Source organism: Anarrhichthys ocellatus, unplaced genomic scaffold, assembly GCF_004355925.1.
Source record: "Anarrhichthys ocellatus isolate YVR2014 unplaced genomic scaffold, GSC_Weel_1.0 scaffold11, whole genome shotgun sequence".
NCBI lineage: Eukaryota > Metazoa > Chordata > Actinopteri > Perciformes > Anarhichadidae > Anarrhichthys > Anarrhichthys ocellatus.
Genome location: NW_022280041.1, coordinates 5,954,322 through 5,981,506, shown reverse-complemented (window position 1 = coordinate 5,981,506; position 27,185 = coordinate 5,954,322). Strand labels below are relative to the sequence as shown.

Below are 27,185 nucleotides of genomic sequence, written 5' to 3'. Positions count from 1 at the left end.
TATATATATATGTGTGCATATAAATCTTTACCTCAGCACCAAAACAACCAGCAGGATGTTGATGAAGCAGAAAACGGTGGCTAGTAAAGCAGGAGCAGTGTACATGTTGAGCTGCAGGTCTATAGCCTTTACCGTGACACCATGCTCACCGATGAATGATAGGCAGGCCTGCAGAGCTGACATATGCAAAGATATGCAAGTGTTAAAACATACAAACCAAAGACTTGCTTATTGCGCCCCCCCCCCCCCCACAACATTCACTAGGCTAGCATCATTTGCTCTCTACACTGGCATGGTTTACTTAATATGAACAAAATACAGCCATCTTTACCTGGTCCCAGGATGAAACCCAGAGCCTGACAGGCACTCATGTTTGCCATGGCACTGGTCCTCTCCTTCAGTGAAGTAGCTCCAGCAACATAGGACCTCACCACAGCAACATTACCTGACATAAAAAAAGACCAAAGCGAACATTAGCGAGTTAGTTTTGTGACACAGATGACAATATTATATGGTGGAGCGGAGCCCTATGTACAGTTTATGAGCAAATCCATGGCATTAAATGAAAAGGATAGTTATTTACAGGCAGCTGTGTGGACAATTCAAAATAATGTGAAACAGGCCTTCACAAATTACCTGCTCCAAAGCCCACAAAGGCTCTGGAAATGAGCACATGGAACTTGTTATTGGTTCTGGGCAGGAATGCGTAGGCGTAGTAGATATTGGCGGACAGGTTGATGATGATGGAACACACCAGTGGCTCCCTGTGTGGCCGGTAGTTGGACCAAAGGCCAAAAATTGGTGAGGCTAACATCTGACCGAGACTGTAGGCAGCCACCACCCATCCCAAGAAGGTGGCATTGGTACTATCATCGATCTGTAAGAAACAATGACCCAAAACATGTGGAATCATGAGCACGTTCTACAGAATACCCTGCAGTATGACGGTTTGAGGACAGTGCTACAAAGCAAACAGATGAGATAGTCAAATTTGAGAGTCCCATTACTGAAGCATGCAGTTAGGTTTGACTCATAACTAGAATGCGACCTAGTATTTAGATTTGCTTCCTACAAAGTTTCACTACCGCACAGGTCCATTGCAGTACTTAACCCTAATCTAAAACAAAGTCCCCAAAAATGTTCTTTGTAGCTTCTTTCACTTCCTCTTTACCCTGCCGAGACTTGCCTTCGAATGGAAAAAAACAAAGTGCCTTCAATTGTATGAATGACATCAGCAGAACCGGTCAACAGTCTTTTACAAAGAAAATGGTAAACCATACAGTACATACCTTTTGTAAATAGGGCCACAGTGATGTGATGACAAGAGTGAAACCTGAAAGAGCACATGGAACTTAGATGATTCCCCCCTGTCAAAGATCCTAAACATTGTGTTATGAATCATATCACACTAAACACAAGCCAGGGACACATAGAGATGCATCGTGTTCATAGCGACAGTACGTATCCACAAGTGTTGCTGTCGTTTACATTACTCCTGATGTGAATTCAGAAAAATGCACTACCGTTGTTGTCGTGTTTTTCTTGTGGAGCACAAATGAACTGGGCTACAATTTCATTTTGTTTTGGAATCTTGTGCTACGGAATGGCAATAACTGAGCACTATTAAATTCAGTCTCTCCAAGTTACAGGACAATTTCCCCCCATAATTTCCCCCCACCTATGCATGGAGGAGGCCCTTTTACCATACAAATTACTGAAGCCCCGAGTGTAGTGTCTCTGCAATGGGCTTTCTACTTCTAAAGTCGTGGGCATGCTCACCTACACTGCTGAGAAACATGGTGAAGTACATAACTCGGATAGACCTCCACCGACTCTTGTATTCTTCATCCTGAGAGTCATCACTGTACACAAGAGGAAAAGACAGCACATGTGATTTAGAGCCAACACGGAAACAAAAACGATTTGCCTGAAATGGTTAACATAATGCATGGTTCACTTCTAGAGTAGCGTTGGTAATACTTCGGTTTAATAAACAATGCACTAAAGCTCCCTGTTGAAACGTTACCCCACTTAGCTGAGGTAACAGTGGCTACTGGCTAAGGGGTCTAGTCAATGGCCATTGAACTCTGCACTCACCTGTTTGAATCATCACTGAGCAATGGAGTTGTCTCGTCAGAGTCAATGAATTGAGCCATGTTTGCAAAAAATGTAAACAACGCAGAACTTGTGCTAAGTCTCCATGTAGCCGAGAGTAAGTGACCTAGCTACACTGCTAACGCTAACTACAACTCTTCCGAGCTCAGACTAAAATTGTACATTCTTGCATACAACGTTACGTTGACATACTAATGCCACAACATACTATTAAATTAAGTAGTTTCCAACCGACGGTGAAGTGAATAGACGATAGTACGCCACACACAAGCTTCTTCTTGTTAACTAGGTTATTGGCGGACTACAAACTAACTTTTAATGTGAATACCGCCACCTACTGTACCGGAGTGTGTAAGATTATGACATTTTTCATTTAAACACTTCATTTATTAAAAATAAAAATTAAATGTAAAAAGCCCTTTTAACCAGAACAAGCGTTAATCTTGACCACACCACCAGTCAAACTGAATTACAATTACCTCTTCCGGTTAGACGTAGAAGAATAAAGTTAATTGCAATTAAATCCAACTATTTTTTTGTCTTTTCATAACGGGCTGTTGAGCCAAATAATTCGAGTACGATTGTCAATGTGAATAAAGAACAGTCACAAGACCTACCCGTCTATTTTTTAAGAGACCAACTATAAGCCTTTATTTTGAAGCCGACATTGCATAACATCCGGTCCCTTCTGTTTACTTATTGCTGATCTCGAGGCAGCGCTCTCACGTGAGAATTTACAAACCACAAATCCCTGTCCCTTGTTTACACATCTGTGGTTGACAATGTCCACCTACCATGTCAGCACAAACATATAGCACAGAGCCTCTTATGATATTGTGCCAGGTTTTACCCACTCGTTGTGTTCTTAGATGGGGTTACGCTTTTGTCAAACGATTTGCAAAAACGTAAACCATTAAAACAAATGAAAAAATGAACTGCATAACACATTTTACTCCGTAAGGACAAAATGCACTAAAACTCTCTCTGATTTCACACATTTGTTTTGTTGGTTAAGCTCCTTTATTTGTGTGTTCGTATTTCTTAAGTATGAAAGTATTCTGAAACGTTCAGTAACCTTAGCCTGTTGCTGTTTGGACAATAAATAGCCAACACCAGGCAGATCCACCCCCTCACACTGCGGACTTTGAAACCCTTGAAATACAGATGAAATGGGTAAGATATTCGAGTTAATAAAAGTTTATCGCTCCGTCAGTCGACTACAAAACAGCTGATTCCAGCGAAAGTGCCATATTTTCTTATCAGCACCAAACAGGGAGTAAAGCTTTAGCTGATGGGAATGTCAATTATTTTTATACATATTTCCATGGTTTTATAGTCATACACCAATTTGGATTTGTTATAATTTTGACCCGATCATGGCGTTAGAGGAAAAGTCAGAGGATCATCAAAGTTACATGCACCCTGACCATGACATTTCAAATACAATTTTGAAAGGAATTTATTCTTTGTTTTTTTTACTCCAAAAACATCCTTTATTGTAATTTTACGCATTTTGTTTCAATTACTTCACAATTTATTTGTTTTTTTTTTCATGTTTTTCTTTGTATTTGTTCTATTATGTTCCACACTCATTTATTCATGCGATTAATGATTTTGTCAGGAGAAGTTAAACTTAGGCCTTACGCCTCTGACGAACAAGTGGAAGACTGCACATGCATTTAAGTCCCGACAAACTTTCCCCTAGATTTCATGGGAGAGCATTTCACTGTAAATGAAAGTGTTCACAACAGAGTAGCTGACCGCCATCTCACTCCTGTTTCCGGTAGTAAGTGAAAGTGAAAGTAAGTCTCTGGATAACGACGCAACGTGTTGGAGCGCGTTTCCCACCCCCATTATTCTACCTTCACGACGATATTACACTAAACAGACTAAACGGACTTCAAATCCTCTCAATTTGTATTCCTTCTTCATTTTCTATTTAAGGACTATATTCTACCAGGAGTAGCGTGAGGGATATTTCTCCCTGGAGTTACAACAGCACAATGGGTAGGCCGCGAGTTGGACGGGCTATCAATCGCAACATATTCCTCTGCTTTTATTCAGTTGCTGTTATTAAATCTGTATTGATTTAAGCCCGATTGTGTATTGTGGAGAGGTGTGGATACCTTTCGATTCCTGATATTACGGTTGTTTTCATGCAGATAGCCTGTCATAATTTGTATTCATCCTATTTTATAGGTGCACTGATGATGCATATGTGCCTTGTGGCTGCTCTTGGTGCAGCATTGTGCGGCGCTGCCCCCGGTAAGTCCCTTGTCTCTGCGCTATTCTATCTATTTTTATTTATGTTATTTTCCTTATCCTTGTATTCTACAATGAATGACTCTCCATTGTTACCTTTGTATGTATCTGATCACTGTTTATTCCAATTCATTCACGTTTTAGTGTCACATTTTGTGCTAAACCTTTAAACTGCTTTTATATTTCATTTAAACCCCATCAAGTCTTTTTTTTTGCAATTAGGAGCTATATGTACTCATAACACGATTTATAATCAAGTATAAACATGCTGCATTAAACACTATAAAAGTAATTTATAGGTGGGACATAAGGGAGGCAATAATGCATTTACATGGCACCTATCTTAAATATTAACAAAACCCAGAGTGACTTACAGTAACTAATGTTTAAGTTTCAGGTAGCCTTGAGGTTTTAATCAGGACCCCTGTCAAAGTGCAACTTGGCCAAACAACCACATTACCATGCTGGCTCAATCCACCACAAAGTGCAGATGGTTTGGAGGTATCTTGGTATCGTCGTCTCTACGACTCCCCGGTCATGTATTACCGGGCAAAGAAGTTTGAGAATGCATCCCAGGAAGCTTCGTATGTGGGCCGAGTCTCGTTTGGCTTAAAGGATGCAGCGTCTGTTGGGCTGACGGCAGGTGATGTGAGCCTGAAGCTAGAAAAAGCCACAGTTGAGGATGTAGGAGATTACACTTGTTACGTCAGCAGTGAACAAGGTTATGACAGTGAAAGTGTTCGTCTCATTGTGACAGGTGAGTACATTCAAAACCAAGGGATTATTTCAATTTTACAATCTTCCTTTCATCTTAACAATAAATGTTTTTCTATCGTCCTCCTCCTTCCTAGAAATGGGACATGCCCCGCTCATGTCAACAGTGTGGAAAGATAAAATGGTGAACATCAGCTGTGAGTCTGAAGGCTGGTATCCAGAGCCTAATCTGACATGGTTGGATCAAAAGCAGGTTCTTAAACCAAAAAGTCTGAAGTACAGCAAAGACTCGTCTGGTCTTCATTCAGTCCACAGTTGGCTTCTTGTCTCCAACTCCACTGAGGTTTCTTGCTCAATAGGCATCTCTGATGAGCAACCAAAAGAGGCAAGAGTGCGCCCGGAAAAGTCGCCACAAACTGGTAAATAGGGTAACAATTATTTGCATGTGTGCAACAATAAAAAAAAAAATGTTTCTTCGCTCATGTAGAATACATAAAAACACATTTCTTGCTTTTCATCTAGAATTGGGATCCTCAGCAGCTGGATGGGTGCTTTTTGCTTTGCTCCTCACAGCCATGTTAGTGTTACTTGGAGTGCTGTACTTCAAACGGAGAGGTAATTGTTTGACTTTCTGGAGACATGTTTGTGATGTAATAAATATATATATTTTATAAGAAATCCTGAAAATGTTCCATGTTTCAGGGAAAAAAGCCGAATCAAATAACGACCGAGCCGAAGGTAAGAACAACCAGAGTCACTCTCTTACACGACATTTCAGAGAAAGTTCATGATATGAGTATTATATGGCTACACCTGCAAATTAGTATTCGATCTTAGGCTTAGCACTTCTTTAAACGAGTTGTGAGAGACACATTTTAAAAAGCACCTACTATCAGTCAAGCTCCAAAAACATTGGATACATTTTCCAAAATGCTGAGTAGTACATCGCATGACAACAAAATTGAACTTCATGTGTAAAATCCATGGGGGGCTATAAAATAACGGAACCTAAAGGGTTAACTTTGTTTTTGTATTTTCTTCCCTAGAGAATCGTACCCTTTTACCAAAAGGTAAGAAGTAACATGGTCACTATTCAAGTCAAAGCAAAGCACTGACACAAAAGTTGCATCCTGTAATGATTATTGTACCTTTACAGACGTGATCCAGCCAACAAGTCTATCAGAAGCTACCAAGTGCTATGGTAACCACTTCATTTATTTTAATTAACAATTATGTGCGTAGTGTGCCAAGTGTTTCTCTAATCTGACCTTTTCTGATTGGTTTGTTTAATGTTTTCAATTTTCAGTAAATGTCACACTTGATAAGATGGAAAATCAGTATCTCAAAATCAAGGATAGTAAACTGAGAGACGCCAAGTGTGACTTTCCCGATGGACATAAGGTTACCTGTATCACAGCTATCAAAGGAACACCTGGCTTCTCTTCTGGACAATACTACTGGGAGGTTTCTTTGGGGCCACATCCTAATGTAGATCTCAAAAGGTCCTGGTGGGTAGGAGTTACAAGTGCAACTGTCATTTCTGAGAAGTTAGATGTTTCGCCAACTACATCTAATGGTTTCTGGTTCCTGTCCTCTAACCCTAACCCTGACAAAAATGATAGCTTTCAGTTTAGCACAGAGCCAAACGTTTTACTGCCAGTCTACACCAGACCCCAGACGGTCGGTGTGTTTCTGAATTACGACAGCGGAGAGCTTTCCTTTTATGATGTGGAACGTGAGTGTCTCATTGGCAGTTTAACAGCTACCTTCACAGGGGTCATTTTTCCATTTTTCAATCCTGGTGGAGGTGACAAAGGAGTTATGGAGATATTACAGAGGGAAGAACCGGGTCAGCCTAGTGACATGGGGAACTCTGTAGACTCAACGGCACAAGAGACTGCATCTTAATATCAACTTTTGTAAGGAAGCAGGTGAAATCTGATAGGATCTGTGTTTGTGTTTTAGCACTGTATTTGGATCATGTGTTATGGGGGAAAAGAGGATACAAAAAAATTAATGGAACCAAGTTTACTTGTTTTGCGTACTTTATGTACTTAGTGGAGTTCAGGGAAAACTGTTAAGTCACTGAAATGGGTGACCACCCAAGATTTTTATTAAACAAGTCATGTTAAAGCTGAAATGTCTTATTGTATACGGTCATATTAGCTCAAACTCCGGACCAATTGCAGACAGAATAATAACAGAAAGGTCTGTCAGTAAAGGATTGATACCACTCTCCAGATATCAATCTTCGCATCTAACTCTCTGCAAGAAAACCAAACTGATTGAGCAGCATTTCATTTTCTATATTTTTATGTTCACTGTCTGTTAAGTGATTTAAAAAAAACTTATGCTGTTGTGCATTTATACACTATTAGTAAATATACACTGACATTTAATCTAATTTCATTTATACACTAATTACAATCATTTAGGAAGTTATTATTGCTTGTGCTGTGTGACTCTTCTTTTTTTGAATTTAAGTACACTTTATGACTTAGTTATTTACGTGATTCACAACTATATATTCTCTTGCCTTTCGGGGGATTTTGGTCTTGTAACCATTCAGTAAACACACACTACAAACAGAAATATTGCAGAGGTGAGTCTACAAGCCAGACTCAAAAACGCTGCTTTGTGCAAACTTTAATCTTATTGATCTTGCGTAAGAAACTGTAGGTGGACTTGAGCTAATTCAGAGAAGGAAGGACTGGGAAGGATCTAATAAGGTAGCATTAACCGTGGCGAGCCTGGCCACAAACTGACATACAAAAGTTAACAATAACCCAACTCTGGCACGACCACTAAATAGAGTTTACTTTTTATTCTGTAATAATTGATGTTAAAATGTATAATTATTTTTGAACGTGTGTGTGTACTCTTTGTGACTCAGCTTTTTCAATAAAATTCAATCAATCTGTGATCTTGTATTTATCTGTTATTTCTATTTCCTTTGTTTTGCTCTACATCCACAATGTACAACTCACTTTACAATCCAGTTTAAGAAAACACAGCAAAATGTCATACACTTTAATAAGTACAGGTAGTATTTACAGTATATACACCATAACACAATACTATGCCATCACTACTGTATATTTTTTTCATAGATTAAGAAGTATTTACATTATGGATAAGACCATAAATTGATTCTGAAATTATTCTGACACACAATAAATTCAAGTAGGTGTGCCTTGAGACAGAGTAGCCCGACTACGACCATGGTAGAAGAGGTATGTATGCAAGAACCACTTCACAGGTGCATAATGGTCCGAGACGATGAAGAATACTTCTTAATACGCTCGTCAATTGGGCGCCATGGTTTGGGGGCACGACGTCAGTCAATATCAAACACAAACTATACAAGTTCATACTTAGTCTATCTGTGGTGATTTTAAAAGATCAGAACCATTGGTTTCTTCTTCCAAAGCTTTACACATTCATGTTTGGTCATCAGCCTTCAGTGGAAGCAAACGCTAGACCAAGGATTATTTGCTGCAGAGTGTCCTGGTGGTCTAAAGCACCTACCGCAACCCTGTGGATCGACTTCACTGCAGGGACATTTGTTGCATGTCACCTTCTCTCTCTCCTACGTCTCCCGCTGTTCTCCACTATCAACTATTTCATGAAGTAAGGACAACATAAAAAATAAATCTTTAACACAAAAAAACCAAAGCACTCACTGTGTTTGAACTCATATTCACATTTTTGCGTACATCTTGTCCAACAGCTTAAAAGTACATCTTGAACAGACAGCGGGCATCCTCCATACGGATGAATGATCCTTAACTGGAGCAACTCATTACTACACAACTCACTTATGACCGGGGTGATGAGACATTGCATGCACCTAACTTCAGGTACGCCACCCAAAAGGAGAAGCTGCACTCCACCTTTTGTCTCCATTATGATTGCTGGTGGTTTATACATTATGGTACGTGTCCTGTGCCGTGTCTTTGTTTTGACCTAGCAGACCAAGGCGGCGCTTTCCCTCCTCCCCTGCTTCTTCAGCAGCTGGATGCGGTTGTGAACGTAAAACTTGATCGACCTCCAGTCTCGCTGGTTGCTCACCAGCAGAGGGCAGAGTTCGAGGCAGCGCTCACAGTCCGCCTTCGCGGGGACTCGCAGCTCCATCAGGTTCCTCTTTAGGTGAGTCTCCACTGCTACGCGCTCAGCCTCTGACCACGGGCGCTTAAGTACACCACGCTTCCCTGTGAGATAGAGGACAATGCATAGGATCAGGTTAATAAGGAAGTGACTGAAGTTCGGGAGGTCCTAGACCGATATTGGCAGATGGTTACCTGATTTGGGTGGAATGCATCTTCTCTTATGAACATTGGCTATTGAGGGGCTGACTGGAGCGGGAATGGGTGCCCTCTTCTTCCGTGGCGGTCGCCCTGGTCCTTTCTTCTTCACCATCACCTCAGCTTTCTCCTTTACTTCCTCTTTCTCTTCCTCTGCCTCGGACTCTTCTGAGAAAGAGTCAGCCGAGTTGCCAGACAATACTGTGGGACAGAGATGAAATGGAGGGTAGTTAACTCAAATCAAATGACTAACATACAGCTTAATATTTTAAGAAAGGGGATCAACTGCGGTGCTGTAACTTGTTCAAAATGTTTATTAATGAAGTGGTGGATACCAGTAAAATCTACCTCTTAACCCAACAGAACCTCTGGCAGAGTCTTTGTATCATCCTACATTTTTTTCGTAAATCTATTCTTAAGAAAGGTCCTAAAAATGATCATCAGATTCACGTGTTCTTAAAACGCAAAATTGTACGTATCGCAATGATGAATGTCATTGCATTTGTAAATTGAAGGAATGCGTGAGTTAAACCTATTCAGCCCTGCAAACCCCCATAAAAGGGCGTGAGACTGCAGGGCCGTGTGCACACGAAAGTTTGACAAAGGTTGAGCGCCGGACTAAAAAGAATAATTAAAAGAAACATCAATAGATCTGAAGTGGTGCTTCTGCACGCCGTGAACGCCAAACTAGCCGTCATACTTTGTAGCGTCAGACGTGGATATAAAAAAGATGCATTGGACCTATTATTTCTTCAGTGTGGAAGTGTTAGTGTGATGTATATCATATCTGTTCCACGTTTATATATTTATATTTTAAAAAGCTGACATTCATCGCAGAGTCCATCAATAGTTCCACATTAGATATAATCTGTTAAAATGAACACCGAGTGTTATGTTGACACTTTGCATTATTATTCCATCATTATTCACGGTGGGAGTTCATCGTTTAAAAAAGGTTCTTGGCAGCAGAACCTGCATTAAATTAAACATCGCATGCCTGAAATACCTGCTGATGGGCCCCAAGTAATTTCAGCGTTTTACCTGAAGAAAGATAATACATGATGTAACTCTTTACCATCCAACTCGAGGCAGATGTGCTGCAGGCTCATCCCTCGGAAAAGCACGCCCTCCTTCTCTCCATAAAGCACAACACGACCCACACGACCCATCAGTGCTGGATCCCGTATGATAGTGGAGCAGTTCTGGGTCACATGGTACTCTCGTTCAAGGAATTCCTCCAGCTGTTTGGTGGCTCCATGCTGGCCCTCGCCTTCATCTAATAGTAGCAGTTGAGTAAGTATCGCTACCTGCCGCCGTACACGAGTCGCTGTCAGTGCTCCGGGGTTTTTAGCCCCGCTGGATCGTGCCAGGTTTCTCAGAAGGTCCGTGCCCCGGAGCGGTGTGGCAGGTGAGTGGTAGGGCCGAGAGAAGACATATGGGCTCTCTGGGTCCACGCCCACATTGGGGCTGGTTTGAAGGAGTAGGTCCAGGCAGGACTCACAGTGTGGCGGGAGAATAAGTGGCTGGATGCGACCACGCTTGCCCAAAACGCTAGCCCGCGGAAGGGTACAGAGGACATGGCGTTCGAAGGGGGACAGGAGGGCTTCCATGCCAGAGGAGGAGCTGTTGCTGGAGTTGTTGCTGGAGCTGGCCGGAGGAGTGATACGGTTGTGGTAGTCCTGGACAGTGAGTTTGGCCACCTCACATTCCCTGTGGCGGTTGTAGAGGATGAGCAGGGACAGGCTGGAATGGCAGAGCAGGCGCCAGGACTCCGCCGAGTGAGGAGAACGGGTGAGAGAAAGGAAAGAGGAGTGCTGCTGGTGGCGGAGGTAGAGGACCAAACAGGAGAGGGAAGAGAGCAGTGGAGACATGTGATGTCTCTGTGTGCTGGAAAAGACAGAGGGGAAAAAAACATGTTTAAAAAGCAGTTGAAAAAACAAAACACAACCCAAAAACCCTGAACAATAAATATCTAATTGGTAATAATAATCCAACGATACCTTACAATCTCTCCATTCTTCTCCTCTGGTGCGTCTTCTTCTCCTTCTCCACTCAGCTCCAGATCTTCGTTTGGATCTATGTCTGGTTCTGGAGTAGGAGGTGGAACCAGCTCCTCTTGACTTCTCGAGCTCTCCACCTCCACCTTTTGCTGCTCTTCATACTTTTCTCTCTTCATCCTCCGACCCCTTCTGGGAGTAGACGGGAGAGGTGGTGATGGACTCTTAACTGGTGACACCAGCGGGGGCGCGTGACGTTTTGAGGTGGGCAGTGGTAAGCTGGGCGCCTTCTTGGTGGCCACAGGCTGAGTAGAGGAAGGCGGCGAAAGCGACAGGGAGAAGGAGACGCCGCCCGTGCTCGACCGTGTAGCTGGCGATTCCCTCTCCCTGGAGAAGAGGGGAGGGGGAGGGGGAGCGGGAGCGGGGTTGGGGGCCGAGGGCTGAGGGACAGCAAAGGAATGACTGTGAGTGGCGGAGGCGGAGGACGATGAGGGGTGAGGGTGTGAGGCGCTGCCATTTGAAGAGCTGTGCAGTTGTGCCAGCTCCATGGCTGTTCTAACGTCGGGCTGGTTGGCGTGGTGCTTCTCCAGGTGGCGTGCCAGAGAGCGATAGTGGCGGCCGCAGTATGCGCAGTGCTGCCGCCGGCTCACTGTGGCACCCGGGGAGCTTCCAATGTTTATGTTAATATTGTTGTTGATGTTGGTGGTCGGGGGTGCCAGGGCGCTGACTGGGGGCTGGGACTGGGATCTGGCAGGGGTTGCGACAGGTGCTGGGTGGGAAAAGGATGAGCAGGGGTGCCCAGGGCCTCTGGAGGAGGTGGGCGCGCTTTTCTTCTCCGACTCGACCGTTGCAGGCAGCTTGCGCTTCTTGCGTCGGCGAAGCATTCGGCCCCTTATTTCCTCAATTTCCTCTTCTTCGTCATCATCGTCATCATCATCATCTTCCTCCTCTTCGTCCTCCTCACGGTCCGAGTCACTGGGCTCAGAGTGGGTGAGTGGGGAGGATGAGGGTGATAATGACCAGGAAGGGGTAAGGTAATCAGAAACAGAGAGGGACAGTGGGTGGGGGCCAGCCTCTTCCTCCTGGTTAGACACATTTTAAATGAAAACAAACCAAATTAGCTCAACATGTAGCTATTATCCACAGGATTTACAGTCTTTGATTAGGATTAGGGCTACAATGTCCCCGGTTCATGTCTGGATAATGCATCCCTCTCTCTCCTTTTTTTCCTGTCATCTTTCAACTGTCGTTAAAGGCATAATATATCCTGAAAATAATAACTTTTTAAAAAGCCCAAATATATAGTTTCATGAGCAAACAGTGCATTTGCTCGGGACAATATATGCATGTGATTTTTGGGTGTGTGTGCGAATTTAAGGCAGCAGGAAAATGTCTCAACTCAAATTAGTGTTCATGTTCATGGTAATGGAGGAACATGTCACACAGTGCAACTGTGTGGCTTATTGATGTGTTTTAAATAGTTTTTGGACAACAATTGTGCTTTATGGCACAGAGGGGATAAGCTACATCAGACTCTGGCAATTTAGTCTTGTCATGGGATTTTTAGCAACCTGATAAATATTGAACATCACCAGCTAGTATCTCACCATTGCATTCTCTCCCCAGTCCGTCAGGCTGTAGTCCACTGTGATCTCCTCCCCTTTGGCGATGTCTCGGATTGCTATGACAACCAACCGCACCTGGGTCCCACAGTGGACTTCTCTGATCCGGCAGTTGGGTGGTGGATGGAAGAGGACAGGTCCACGAACACCACTCGCTCCCTCATCCCCCAGCTCTGGCACACTGGAAAACATAAAGTGACATTAGCAATATGGCTCCCCAACCTAGAAAAATATCTAAGCACAGTTACTATAGCGAGGGTCCTCCATACCAGAGCTGAGTGGGATCGGGCATGTAGTAGGGACTGCCAGGTGGAGGGAGGCGGTCTTCTGCACCCTCTGGGTACTGGCCATCACCTGGGACAGAGAGGACTTTTTAAATCCAGCACATCTTAACTGCTTTATCACAAACCACCAGCCTTATGTTTGAAAGATGTACTGTACTGTACTACAATACACTGCTAATTACAACGTGGTACACTTGTTTATCATAAGCACCAGAGTGGATAAAAACACAAACAGCAGGTGGTTAAATGTGTATGTGTGTGTGTGTGCGTGTGTGTGTGTGTGTGTGTGTGTGTGGGCGCTTATATATATATACCAGGGCTGTAGCTGTGTTCTGACATGCTCTCCTCCTCCTCATCTTCTGTTACATACGCTCGGTCACACACCTTCACAGGTGTCCCCTTCCTTTTTCTCCCACACACTCGCCTGTAAAAAAAGAAATAGCAGCGCTTCCTCAAACATGATGACATAGCAGTGCTCTACTTTCCTCTGGTAAATATTCGAAGGGAGGGCAGCTGAAATGAGCAGAGCATGCGATACCTGTTGCAAAGCAGTAATTGAATCTGTTCACATAACATTTCTCTTAGGTGGGTGACTCATCCACAACAAGGCTACAAACTACTTAACGAGTGATGGTGGCAGCAGTGGTGGCAACGGCGTCATTTTTGTTCTTCCACAAGCAATCGAAACCAAGACATTTGAAAAATATAGATGTCTGCACATCCTACAAATATTGCAGGTTTCAGTATAATAAGTACAGTAGAAGAAAAGTAGACCCTGAAAAACATATAAAAGACAAAAAAGGAGACACATCAACTACATTATCCTTTTAGAGTTGTATTAGGGTTTATCAATTTCATACATTACTGATCAGTATGTTGATTAATTTTACCATTAATCTATTACCTGTAAAATGTCAGAAAATAGTGTGGAAAATACCATCACAATTTCCAAGGGCTGAAAGAGACATTTTTAAATTGCCTGTATTGCCCAATCAACACATTAGAATCCCAAAATATGTTATTTACAATAATGCAAAAAGACATAAGAAAAAAAGAAATGCTGAAAATAAAAATTTAATAGCTGGACGGCACATATATTTTTCCTTAATTACTGACTAAGTTACCAAAATAAAAAACAATAATTTTCCTGTCATCCAACTTCATTAATTATTTATATTTCAGCACTAATCAGATATGCCTTTTGTTCAAGTAAAGAATCCACACAGTTCATCACAAACCCATTTAAAATGCTTTTTGCTGCCTGTCCACCTTAGGTTATGTAACTTAGGTTTACTCGACATCATTTAAGAATATGTTTTAGTACCACATCAATGCTAGTTTCCATTAGGTTTACCTGTAAACACAGGCGTTAATCAGTCCCTGATTTGATGTGATGATCGATGACCATGATTGAGGAACACAGATCTACTATAAAAAGACAGCTAGTGTGTAAACTGATTTCAGCTATCTTGGTTATCACAGATTTATTTTTATCTATATATTGAAATGGCCCCACCCCTTTATCAATCACGTCAGACTGTACACATGCATTAACAGAGACCTGATTAGCACAACATAGCGTCCCAAATGCACTGAACCTGGTGACAGTCAACTGTTTTTCAGGTGCATTTTAGCCATGGTCAGCAACTTTGTTTACTCAAAGCCAAGACACGAGTCATGATCTGCACCAGCTGAGCAGTCAAGCGGTGTTCAGAGCACAATAACACTGAAGCGACGAGGTGGTTTGATGGATATTATGTTCCGGGATCTGCAGTCTACACAATCTGACATGACAGGGTTTATCGACAAGACGGCACACCACTGGCCAGTAAGATACATAGCGGACGATTCCTGCTGGGTGCATGCTAACATTAGTGCTAAACCACAGCTAGCCTGTTAGCTTCCAGCAGCTAACGTTGAGACTTAGGTCCCGTCAAAACATCAAAAATAAAAGGCTGGCGATTACATGCGAGCTGAGGCGGCCATGGGAAGACGCACCCTCGCGTGACATAACAGCTGCAACGAGAAAACAAAGAAAAATCACTTCCCCCGCTGCGTTTTCTCCATTATAACGCTGGACTCATGCACGCGAAAAAAGGGCTTCTGATGTTAACTAAACAAACGTGCACGGTCGCAGCGCGTGCGTCTCAGGCTCTTGCATTTTGCTCACAAAACCCCGGTGAAAACCACCGCGCGCGGGGACAAACCGGGGGCTTGCTGTGCTCACTCACCCCCTTGGCGGCGGCGGTTTACTTCCATCCCCGTCGCTGTCGAGGGTCGGTGGCTCCCGGTAGTCAAAAGGCGACCGTACATTCTCCGCCATTAGGACTCCCTTCCCCTACCTCTCGCGCTCCGGTAGATTGCCCAACGCGCATGTGCACAACATCCTTTGGGGTTCTACTGGTAAAATGGGGTGCACCCACCTCTGAGGAAGATAAAGACCTTCAACCTCAAGATTCAAATTGATTGAAGATATAGAATTGCGGATATTCAATACGGTGTGTAAACTTAACTTCCATGCTTTCACGTGGAAGTGCAGTTACATCAATGCCTTGTAATTAATTAGACTTGTTACAGACTGAAGTGAAGCCTACATTGGCACATTGGTTGTGATCTGAACACTGTTTAACCAGCTTGTCACTAAATAGCTCTTCTTACTTTCACGAGAATTGCTTATAAACGTGATTTTAAAATGGCCTATTTCAGAAGTGCACCACAATAAAATAATTCTTCATCATAATTAATAGTTGTGTATTATAAATCCTACTCAAGTAAAAGTACATAAGAATTATCAACAAAATGTACTTGAATTTACTATTACATATTCTGCAGAAAAATTTCCCCTGCAACTAATAAATTCTTATATATAACATTTATTATAGATTGTTAATACTAATTCATCAATGTGTGATATATAATTTAACTGTAGTAGCTGGTTTGGGTGGAGCTATTTTGACCTACCCTATACAGCTAGGTAGTACACAGCAGAAGGTTGTAAAAAATATTTGGAAAGTAGAGGCAAGGTGACAAAGAAGACGTGTTAAGAGTGGGTTTTAATCGTCAATGCACATCCAGTTAATCATCACAGAGATAAAAGAAAAGCATGGCAATAAGAAATCCACCATAACAACAAGCCTGGGAGTCCCAGCTCATTCACTCAGCGAGATTATGCCGCATCAGGCATTAAACACTACAGTTAAGTTGTTGTGTAACGCAGTGTTTGATACGTTTGGCTACAGAAAGTACAATCCTACCGTCAGGGATTAGTCTAATACAGTATGTCTTTAAGTATTTCTTTTTTTTTACCTTCCAAAGAAGCATTTGACAGAAAATATTTGAGAACCACTGGTCTTATAGTTAAAACTTGTGAACAGTGTAGCAGCATATTCAAGTAGAACATCAGGAGAGAACTTGGTGACCAGAGCAGCAAACATGACACTTGATCAAAACCAAACTCAATACAAGCATTTAAATTTGATATGGAATTATCTAGACTAGATATGTTAATAAAATGGGACATGAAAAGCTAAGTGACCTATTATTAGAATAGCAAATGGCTACAGATTCAGCTGCACATCAGTCACAGTTTATCAGTCGTGTATTTTTGGCTACATTCTAGCAGTTAGTAGATTTTCTAGTGTTAGGAACAGCAGCTAATAAGTCATCAAAAGTAAATCCAACTTAAATAAAATAAATAACACACAGTATACAAAAAAATACATTTTTAGAGTGTCTAACTCGGCCACTTCACAAACCAAACCAAACTGTATACCCTTAAAATTCTGCACTCACTTCTATGTCAAAGGAAAATAGCAACTGTGGCAAACTAGAGGTCAGTTTCACACTTGCTGTGGAAATACCAACGTCTGGGAAAAGCGGTCTACAGGACTTTGTTAAAAAGGAGCTTAGTTGTGATTTTAGTTAAGCAGTACAATTTTATAACCTCTAGTTTTCACAGAGTATATTCGACAGAGCTTAACATTCAATTCCGGAATACATAAAGGGGAAGCTGGCTGTTAGTGTTGAGTTAATTCATTCATAGATGTTGTTGGATTGAAACCAAGAAAAATCAGACGTCTTCTGTTCCTGCCCTCTCTGTGTGCAAGACATGGAGGGTCTGCGCAGCATGGTCAGCCCAGTGGACTAGCTCCAGCAGCACGCGATAGGTCCACATTTTGAGCCCGAAAACTCCCCCGGCACCATCGGTTTCCTACACAGAAGAAATCAAGTTCACATCCACTGCCTTTTATCATACCAAGATACCGTAAAAATGGATTAAAAAAAAAAAAAAAAAAAAAAAAAAAGTTGTTTAGTAGATTGGTAGGCTGAAGTAAAACACTGCTTACGTTTTTCACGCTTCAACTTTCAGAGTTCTAATCTAAACCTGCTCCAACAGATTTTTTAGCAACATTATCATTCATTTGTAGTTATGTTTATCTGACAAATGCAAATCTGATATTAACTTTTAGCTGCTAAATTCTCCACTTTGTTCACCAGCTAGTTGCTAACTTTCTCTACCTGCTGTTTGGTGCTGAAAATAGTAAGGTTGCAAATCAAAAACAATGAGCTGAAAGATGCTAAAATGATCAGCAGGGACCTGCGGGGTTGGGTGGTCATTCTTTTTGGATTCGTCACTTTGAGGGATACCTTTCAAATTAAACATTTAATCCATCGTTAATATAAAAATATTGATTGTTGCAGCTTTAAACTCAATCTAAAGATTATCATGATATCTCAGAGATTAAGTCCAGGATTTAAAGCTTTGCTCCCAACATTAGTCATAATCACATAAGAGGTATCATTAATATAATACAGGGTTTAGTCACACCCTTGCTGTAGATTTAGGTTTTACATTTAACTGTTGTGTTACTAGGACAGGGCTGAGGGCTGGTAGCTTGGAAATATCCTACTGTGGGGGCCCTTTAGAGTTGAATGTTGCCAATGCTGATGCTTTCATGGTGCAGGGTTCCTTGGTCACCTGTATGATGACATAATCGGGGCATTTTTGCTCCTGTTGTTCCAGTAAAAAAAAAAAAAAAAAACTGTGGGAACTACGCAATACTTTAGTTTAGTACGATTTTTAAAAATCTTTAAAATATGCATCTTTTAAACATGTGTAATGCACAAGTCGGAGTTGGTTGTTCACATATTAAATCACCCAGTTATTTTGAGAAAGCTTGGGACACGAAGAAAAATGCTCTTCGTCAGGAGAAAGTTTAGTTGGTTTAGTCTTTCTTCTGCCATTTGGTGTAGACGTTATTTGAAAATATTCCCCAAAATATAGTACTTCAAAATATATCGACATACATTGTGGTTTTGTGTGTGCGTCTATAGAAATACAAACTTAACTATAACAAATACTGTACCTCATTACACTGGTGGTCTGGGGTGACTTCCAGGGTCACGTTCTCGGTCTCCACCAGAACTTTGGTGCTGCTGAGCAAGTGCTCCAGCCGGAGTCGGACGTTCTTCCTCATGGTCTCATAGTCGCCCTCCAGCTCACCCCATTCCTCCTCTTCCTTCAGGATGACACAGTGGATCAGCCCCAGGCACTGCCGCAGAGCCGAATGCAGCAGCTGCACCTGCTGCTCCGTGCTAGGCTCCTCGGAGTCTGGGGAAAGGGACACAATGCGTCCTGCGTCAGGGGTGTGGTCCGACAAGAAGGTCTCCTTCTCTTTCTGAAAGGACGGGGAAAAGATGTTTGCTTCAACTTGATGCTGAGTACAAAGCAGACGGCTGCAAGGTGCTTCTTGGCCTTGCACTTGTGCCTCACATTAAACACTGAATGACAGCCATATGGATCAATTAAAAGGTGTTCTAAAAGGGAGGATGAGGCACAGAAGCATGACGGATGGAAAAAATCCAATACACTCTATCCATTAGGTACCCCAGGGGAAATCGGGGGGGGAGGCTTTTAGTACGATTATACTGCATCCCTTTCAAGAATACACAAAGGTATACTGGTGAATGTTGATGTATACACGCAGTAAAAGTAGAACACATCACTCAATTGCGACAGGTAGCTTAGCTGGCAGCTGTCTCAGTAAAACGACATGCTCGCATTAGTACCGTTAACGGGATTGGGTCACACCGCCTCGGTGTGAGGGAGTCAAGCAGAACGAGTGTGTTAAAACGGATAACTCACGTATAGCTGGAGCAGACGAGCACACTCGTGGTGCAGTAGCCGGGCGAGAGCCACCGCTCTCTCCGTCTGCGACGGGCCAGGCACCGGTGTGTCCAGCGCAGTTATCTGCTGCTGCTCCTCCTGCTCTGCCATTTGCTCTCCAGCCCTGTTTATATAGGTGGCTTTAGCAGCGAGCTGGATGGAAGACCGAGCAAGAGAAACAAGCGGTCCCCTAACGTCGTCAGTGTTGGCACCGAAACAACTCCGGACACGCGGGACCCTTTTTTTGGGGATACTTTAGCAGTTTTTACACGGACCGTAGCTCGTCCCAAGCGCGCGTCAACGAAGCGTGTTTGTGTCGGCGTTCATGTTGGCGTGCACGCAAACGAGAGGGGATTTAATTGGTTCCGCAAGCCACAGGGGCGTTTTTAGGTGGGGGGACGTACTGCCTTTTTTTCTCCTCAAAAACGTCACCATGTGGCCCACCCAACGCTCTCTTTATTGTAACAATAATGTCAGGAAGTAAAGTGACATTTTTTTTATCAATCTGACAAAATTACCTTCTTGTGGGAAGAAAAGAAAAGGCAACAATGTAACTTCTTTACATTATATTAGAATGTAACTTCTTTACATTCTAATAGAATGTAAAGAAGCTACATTGTATCAGAATGTAGCTTCTTTACATTCTATTAGAATGTAAAGAAGCTACATTGTATAGAATGATTCTGTTGAAGTTATTCCTTTTTTAAATGTTTTAGACGAGTCACTAATCACTTTAAAATAGTGATTATAGCTGATTTAACTTAGACATGAGATTGATCTTCTCATGTCACTCTCTTTATACAATGATATAAATTCATCCCCGTTTTATTGATATCTTACGAAAAGTTGCTCCTCATTTTTCGTGCGTTTTTCCTGCAAAAGTCCAGCAACATGAGTCTGTTTTCGCTTGTTACATGCATACTGTCTTTCCAAAATAAACTTCCATCTTCACAGGAAACAACTAAGGTTTAGGCCAAGCATGTCCAAAGTCCGGTCACACATGAATGCTTACATTTGGTTACATTGCTATTTGCTGTCATTGAAAATAAAATGATTAAATAACAATGTATGTATAGGCTACTTGTATTGTTTCAAATAATGTCAGCAGGGACTGTTGGCCCTTGGGCATTTTCACATTATCAAATCTGGCCCTCTTTGAAAAAAGTTTGGACACCCCTGCTTTATTGGGGTTTCGCAGTCACTGTAAGCTAATGTGGAAAACCACCATACAAAATATTATCTGACCAATTCGACTCCCAAAATGTACACAAACTATTTCCTTCTTAAATTTAATGAATGTGATATTATTTGCAAATTACAATTTCGACTAAACTAAATAAATTGTAAACATCAAGAAAGCTGTTATCAATGGATTATTTTGTCTGGTTATTATATTTCCTTTTTTTTTGATGGTTTGTAAAGACAATACCCTGGTCATTGTTGTAAACAAAGTTGGATTAAAAGGATATAATAGAATTTTTTCTCAAAGTTTGATTTAATGGGTATATCATAAAGATTTGTCATTAGGTGTATTCATGAGGATTCAAGATGGGCATCAGTGTGGGTAAATCAATTATTAGAATGTTTACAAAATTCAAAAAATGTCAAATATACATTTCCATATGTGCTTTAATGCTGTTTTTCATTAAAATGTTGACAGATATAGTAATTTAGCTAAATCTCACTAAATCATATTGATGTTAATTAGTGCATTATGTTCCTTATACATAAATCAACTAGACTTGTATCAACTTGTTTCAAGGATGTGTCAGGAATAAAAGACAAAAATTTCAAAACACAGTTTGTTTATTATTATTAATCTGAATACATTTTCGAATAAATTAAGATCATAAGATTACGAGTGGTCAGTAGTAGTGGCAGTGCACAGAGGTATATTTTATTATCTAAGAATGTTTAAAAAGAAAATTGATGACAAAAACTATTTCTATCCTGCCTGCATAGTCTTAACTGTGAAAAAATATTAAGGCAACAATCCGTAACGAATTCAATCAGATGGTTCAGTTCAATTTGGAAGGGAAGTGGCACAACTTAGGACAAAGAAAGAGAATACAAGGAAGGCATTTTAGATCTTTTCTTATGGGCCTTTTCCACAAAAGACATTTTAACATGTTGCATAGGATGCTGGCTCACTGTCATGACTGACTTGGACACATAAATAGAAGTCATCAATAATATTAGACACTTGTGCTTGTCCTACTATAAAAAGTCTAAATGTCTGCTGTGAAAGAAAAGATCTGGCATATCTCAAAGGATTTCTAAATATTATATTAAATTAGTCTAGATTTTGTCTGGGATTTCTGTCCGTCAAAGTAGATTTGTCTAAAGGCCCAGACTAAAAATTGTATTCTTTCTTTTTAATATGTCTTTTATTGTAATCTTACAACAAAGACCATATTTAGTTTTAGTTGTTGCTCACAGTTAATTTGTTCTGTAAGTTTTCATGAACTAAAACTACTAGAGTTGACCAAATTATTCATTCGTTCACATATGGACATGAGGGATATATATGTCATTTGTTACTTTTTGTACAATATGTACTATCATCTTGCAGTCTTTTTAATCTCTAGAAATGATGTAACACACACACACATATACAAACACAAGAGTCACAAAATATTCAGTAAGTGGTAAAAGAAGTGTATGTAATCTATAACATAATAAATCATACTCCCTGATATAAGTAGCTCTGTGTAGCCACGTACTTTGTATAACTGCTGTGTTACACTCCATGGAGATAAAGTCTATAATTTAAAATATTTATAATGTCAGCTTTAAGTCTTGACATGTCCTTCAGTCTTTTGTTCCTTTCTTAAATCAAAACTTCCCTGTGCATAAAGTTCCTGCTAAGATCATTTCGTGGCCTTTTATCTACATTAAACTGTCTCCATGAACCTCGGCACACTGTAAAAGAATCTGTTTCCCTCCTTCCCTCTCCCATTCAATCCCCTCATCTTCCTTCCTTCTTTCCTCGTTACTCTCCCACATAATTTCCCCGACATCCTGATGAGCGCCACCCACCACCACCCTGTCCCACAGCTCACCCTCCCCTGGTAACTGTTCGTCCTCATCGGTCTCCCTGCCCCACTGCATAGCCTGCTGGGAAGCCAGGGAGGCTGTGGAGGCCAGTGTGGTGACGGAGCTCAGGGTGAGCAGGGTGCTCCGAGGGTCCGCGACGGTCATGGACGTGATGGTGCTGGCAGGATGGGTGGAGAGCTGGATGAGCTGGGGGTGGCTGATGCTGGATAAGTTAGTAGGAGTAGCAGCCGTGAGGTGCAGCAAGGTGGGGGCTTGCTGCTGATGTGCCACCTGCACCACTTGGTGCGTGGGCAGTTGGAAAAACTGGCCCAGAGATACATCTATCTGCGTCTGTGGGGGGAGCAGGAGCCCCACCTGCTGTAGTGGAGTGAGCGTACTATTCACTACTTCCTGATTCTCCTGGCTGACAGAGGGTTGGTTGGGCTGGGTGAGCACTGGGAGAGTCTCTGGGATCAGGGCGGGACTGCATATTACTGAGCCCCCATTAGCTGCCAGGGCTTCAGCTATGAGCACCTCAGGGTGGCTCTTGGCCTTGTGTGCAACAACGGAGTCCTTTTTCTCAAACCTTTTGCTACAAATGGAGCAAGAAAACTGGTAGGAGGATTCTGCATCGTGCTTCTTCATGTGCCAGTTTAAGGAGGCCTTCTGACGGCAGGTGAAGCCGCAGATCTCACATCTGCCACAGGGTGGAGACAAAGACCAGGTTACAGTCTGAACGGACCTGACGCTTGAGTCTCATCTGTGACACTTGACCTCCAATTGCACTATTTACTGATAATCAGTGGTGAAAGAAATAGTTAGATCTTTTTACTCTTTAAGTTAAAAGTTAAAGTTAATGTTTGTAGTTAACATTAAAGGAAGAACTAAAGAAAATATGTATTATGTGGTTATTTTAAATGGTTTATTTCTACATAAATAAGACTGAACTGAAATAATGTGCTTTCTCACTTGCAATAACGGATATAAGCCAGACTTAAAGTTCTTCCTGGCCCACAGCACACATTGCAACATGATATTGTGAAGTCTGCTACTCACTGGATTGGCTTTTCTCCTGTGTGAATCATCCTGTGCACAGCCAGGTTATGGGAGCTCTTGAAGGCACGAGCACAATACTCACAGATGTAGTCCCTTTGATCTGAAATACAGATGACAAGCAGAATAAATAAACTACATGACAGGATAGACACAGAAAATGTAAGGTTTTCACTTACCACCTCGGCATTTCAAGCAGCTCAGAAATGATATCACTATTTTCATACTCAAATAAACATAAGGTACATTGCCAGTCTTGATACTGAGTAAATACACATTTGTGCCTTGACATCACCTGTATGATGTTTTGCATGGCGCAACAGCTGCTTCTGCAGACGAAACAATCGCCCACACGAGGGGTGATCACACACATACTTCTTTTTAAGCAAGTGCTGGTATTTGATATGGTGCTGAAATAAAGAGATGAGAGAAAAGGAGTAAATATTACAGTAAAAAGCACCCAACTTTGCACCTTAAGGTAAGTTCACAGATCTAAAACAGTATGTCAAAATGTTGACAGGATGGCAAACCTGTAGGTAACGTGGGTGGGCCAAGACAGTACCACAGCCCTCAATTTCGCAGCGGACGTACTGCACTGGGGGCTTCTTCCTATGGCGACAGAAAAAAAGGGAAATTGTACAATAATTATAGTTGATACAAATACTACAGTGAGTAATACAACTAAGACCGTTACCTTTGTTTTGGCAGCCGAGGGCCTTTGTCATCTTTTTGTTGTCGGCCTCTCCTAGAATGAAAACAGATTACAAAACAGAACTTAAAATGAAGACCAATACTTTAATCCTTCCTCCCAAACGTCCAATAGGATCATATCTATATTGTCAAGTTCCTTCATAATGTAATGTGCAAAGATTTTGTCAGTAAGCAGGCTGTCAGACATTGGTGAGGGCGTGTGGCTTCAGGTACCAATGAGGTATGAAATAAACCTATTGTCGGCTTGTTCAGCCATCAGTCCTTCTGTTCCATTAACTAATCATCAACCCGTATTTTGCTTACTTGGGTGGCCGTGTGTTATAACCCGCGCCATCTTCACTCTGCACAACAATCTCTGTTGATTCTTCCTTTTTAATGTCATCTTCTTCTTCCTCCTTTTCTGACTCCTCTTTCTTGACTTCCTTTTGTTTTAACGTTGTATTCCGCCTTGGTTTTTCCCTAAGGAGTTAAGAGATAAAGCTCAATTCACTATTGAAGCTAACATTTAAACATTCATCATGTTTTTGTATAAAGTAACATTCAGAACCAATGGTCACTATGGAAAGGGAGTGAGCTCAGCATACGTCTTTGTCTCGGGTTTATAGATGAGGTCATTGGGGTCATCTCTGAATGGAGGGTCCTCGTCAAGAGCTGCATCTGGATCTGCAATGCTAATATGGACATCCACACCACACTGGCCACAATCAAATTCACACTGGAAAATCAAACATGAAATCCAACATTTTCTCTGTTGCTCATTTAATAAGATGTATACCACTCACTTGTCATTGCTTCCTTTCAAAGAACCCGTTTCCTCTCCTAAAAAACAGAGAAAATGAATATGTTCTTTCAGTTTCAGATGATTGCCGTTGTTCGTAGTCTTATTATATGTAGTAAAAAGACTGCAAGTGGTATTTGTCTTACCAGCCTCCATCTCCGCTTCAGGTTTGCATGTTGCTGGTGTGGTGCGAGAGGCTTGGGTTGGAGGTCTTCCTTTGCATACTCTAGATTTGGACGGCTTTGATCCAAGAGTGCGTTTGGATGCTAATGAGGTGAGCGTGCCCAAGCATTAGTGACAGATGTATTACATAACAATGACAAAATTCCTACAAATAGATGAATAGGACTAATGTATCTTTTTACCATTTTTGGCTGTGGATTTCTTCACCGCTGGTCTGTGTGAGAGAGAGTCTACAGTAAATAAAAGCCAGGTGCAAATAAATAAATAAAAATTGGTAGTATACCTTGGAATACACACAGTATTTTATAACTCAACTGCCCTTTGAAAAATGAAAAACAACAGGATAACAAGAGCACAGACAGGACAACGCGTGCATTTAACTCATTTGTTTTGGTTTCAGCATCTAGTAAACCTATAGCTTTAAGAACCCCCACAGCACACTTCCTACAATTACAGCCCTAACCGTCCTTGCAGTGCAATCTCACTAGTACCTCTAACTAGCGTCTGAGAGTGAACGTTAACGTTAGTTAGTTCGTTTCTTGCAATAGTGCTATTGTACTGCAAAGTATTTGACGTGCGTTTGTGCAGGCACTTACTGTGTGTTTTTGGAGCGTGATCCCACAGGTCTCCCACGTCCACGGTGCATACTCTTAACGTTAGGTGTTTGCCTGTAAGTGGCATTCGTGGAATTCATAACTTTAGTCCTGCCAGCTCCAACTCCCCTGGCTCGCAAAACTCGAACACCCGACCCAGAGTCACCGGATTCCGGAGAGGTCACTGTGGTTTTCACTAGCCTTTTACTTCCTCTTCTCCCGCTTGACAATTCAGTAGAGTCCGAGGATGGTTGGGCGGCCTCCGTTGAGTCTCCGGTTTTCTCAATCCCAGGACGAATACCCGAAACCTCGTCTTCCTCCGAGCCCATGCTGCTCATATTTAACTGTTATGACCCTTACAGACTTTTGTAATTGGCGTTAGTTGACGTAACGTTAATTATGAACATAGGACATGTAATACCAACGTAACATTGAAGGCCCTTTTGGGACCAAGTTATGTTAGCTCAGTCAAGAGTAATGGTAATGTTGAGTCGTAGTGACTTAAGCAAGCATTTCAAAAACTCGCTTATTAATATAACAAAGTTAACGTTGAATGATAATTTAATACTAGAAACATTTAACATTATCTACCTCTTAAAGCTATAGCAAACCTCATATTTCTTAAACCGAGTATAGGCCCGTTTGGGATGCGTCTCCTTTAAGAGCAGCGGCAGCAGTAGCGCGGATATGCGAAAATATTATGTTTGGACTCAAGGGCTTCCATACTAATTGAAAAATGTGATTATGGGATATGTAGTTATAATTTAAAACTCATCGCTCTATGCATTTAGGCATGCGTTTAGTCTTAGGTTCATGCAATTGTGCTAAACCTGTTACAATATGAATCTATCTCAGTTATTTTGGTCCCTTGAGTCCCATAATGTAATTAATTAGACTATTTAAAAAAAATAAACAGACAAATAACAACTTTCCCATATTGTATAATGTAGCATGGGGTCACTGATAGACAGTCTTATCCCAGTGAGGCTGTGTCACAACAGGTATGTAAGGTGACATGTCCACTGCCAAGTGGATGATAAAGTACTGTTTCAATCATGAGCGCCAACAATGTAGTATGGTATGGTACAAATGTGATGCTGACATTTTAAGGTTGGGAAGGGCCAGAGAGTTACTTGTTCTGAATACATACCAAGACATATCTCAAATGCATCACAATGTACAGGCAGACAAATTTGAAAGGTTTTCACTGCAGATTATAATAATTATTTTCAGAACATACGGTATGTGGAGGATCAGTGGGTCTTGTGTAGAGGGATCATTTTCATTTAAAGGCAATAAGAATGAGGTGGCTTTGACCCAGGTCATTATTGAACAAATCAGTGATTGGGTGTGCAAACTTACAATTA

The 27,185-nt window shown here is 41.6% G+C and overlaps 4 protein-coding genes across 10 annotated transcripts in view; 1 reads left to right on the top strand and 3 right to left on the bottom strand.

Annotated features, from left to right (window-relative positions):
- Positions 1 to 2,408, bottom strand: part of mfsd8 (major facilitator superfamily domain containing 8) — a 6,410-nt gene extending 4,002 nt beyond the window's left edge. Inside the window, exons 1-6 of one of the 2 annotated variants that reach the window (XM_031851041.1) lie at positions 2,098 to 2,408; positions 1,780 to 1,862; positions 1,290 to 1,333; positions 637 to 877; positions 332 to 445; positions 32 to 176 (exon numbers count right to left, since the gene is read on the bottom strand). In XM_031851041.1, coding sequence (XP_031706901.1) covers positions 32 to 176; positions 332 to 445; positions 637 to 877; positions 1,290 to 1,333; positions 1,780 to 1,862; positions 2,098 to 2,156 — 686 coding nt within the window. In that variant the 5' untranslated portion in view covers positions 2,157 to 2,408. Of the gene's footprint in view, positions 1 to 31; positions 177 to 331; positions 446 to 636; positions 878 to 1,289; positions 1,334 to 1,779; positions 1,863 to 2,097 lie in introns of those variants that run through there. The other variant, XM_031851043.1, reaches the window with a different exon arrangement.
- Positions 2,409 to 3,909: 1,501 nt separating this feature from the next.
- LOC116385689 (butyrophilin subfamily 1 member A1-like) lies at positions 3,910 to 8,014 on the top strand. Of its 4 annotated transcripts, none has more exons than XM_031851366.1 (9): positions 3,910 to 4,122; positions 4,315 to 4,380; positions 4,775 to 5,134; positions 5,229 to 5,510; positions 5,614 to 5,706; positions 5,794 to 5,829; positions 6,138 to 6,161; positions 6,248 to 6,292; positions 6,398 to 8,014. In XM_031851366.1, exons 1-9 carry the CDS (start codon positions 4,119 to 4,121, stop codon positions 6,997 to 6,999), a joined length of 1,512 nt encoding a protein of 503 aa, XP_031707226.1. In that variant the 5' UTR covers positions 3,910 to 4,118; the 3' UTR covers positions 7,000 to 8,014. The 4 variants fall into 4 exon arrangements, with proteins under 4 accessions (XP_031707226.1, XP_031707225.1, XP_031707224.1 ...); XM_031851365.1 differs by having other exon boundaries at positions 4,769 to 5,134; XM_031851364.1 differs by lacking the exon at positions 3,910 to 4,122 and having other exon boundaries at positions 4,131 to 4,380.
- LOC116385688 (uncharacterized) lies at positions 7,174 to 15,683 on the bottom strand. 2 transcript variants are annotated; one of them, XM_031851361.1, is made up of 8 exons: positions 15,530 to 15,683; positions 13,613 to 13,722; positions 13,284 to 13,368; positions 13,000 to 13,195; positions 11,396 to 12,474; positions 10,471 to 11,282; positions 9,393 to 9,596; positions 7,174 to 9,302 (listed from the first exon to the last, which is right to left on the bottom strand). In XM_031851361.1, the coding sequence occupies exons 1-8, from the start codon at positions 15,619 to 15,621 to the stop codon at positions 9,058 to 9,060; spliced, it is 2,823 nt and encodes a 940-aa protein (XP_031707221.1). In that variant the 5' UTR covers positions 15,622 to 15,683; the 3' UTR covers positions 7,174 to 9,057. The 2 variants fall into 2 exon arrangements, with proteins under 2 accessions (XP_031707221.1, XP_031707222.1); XM_031851362.1 differs by having other exon boundaries at positions 14,653 to 15,614.
- A 5,569-nt stretch (positions 15,684 to 21,252) lies between these two features.
- LOC116385796 (E3 ubiquitin-protein ligase ZFP91-like) lies at positions 21,253 to 26,487 on the bottom strand. Of its 2 annotated transcripts, none has more exons than XM_031851522.1 (11): positions 25,822 to 26,487; positions 25,408 to 25,439; positions 25,189 to 25,308; positions 25,047 to 25,083; positions 24,849 to 24,935; positions 24,568 to 24,723; positions 24,248 to 24,298; positions 24,084 to 24,162; positions 23,849 to 23,963; positions 23,557 to 23,656; positions 21,253 to 23,197 (listed from the first exon to the last, which is right to left on the bottom strand). In XM_031851522.1, exons 1-11 carry the CDS (start codon positions 26,154 to 26,156, stop codon positions 22,354 to 22,356), a joined length of 1,956 nt encoding a protein of 651 aa, XP_031707382.1. In that variant the 5' UTR covers positions 26,157 to 26,487; the 3' UTR covers positions 21,253 to 22,353. The 2 variants fall into 2 exon arrangements, with proteins under 2 accessions (XP_031707382.1, XP_031707383.1); XM_031851523.1 differs by having other exon boundaries at positions 25,408 to 25,455; positions 25,822 to 25,988.
- Positions 26,488 to 27,185: the final 698 nt, after the last annotated feature.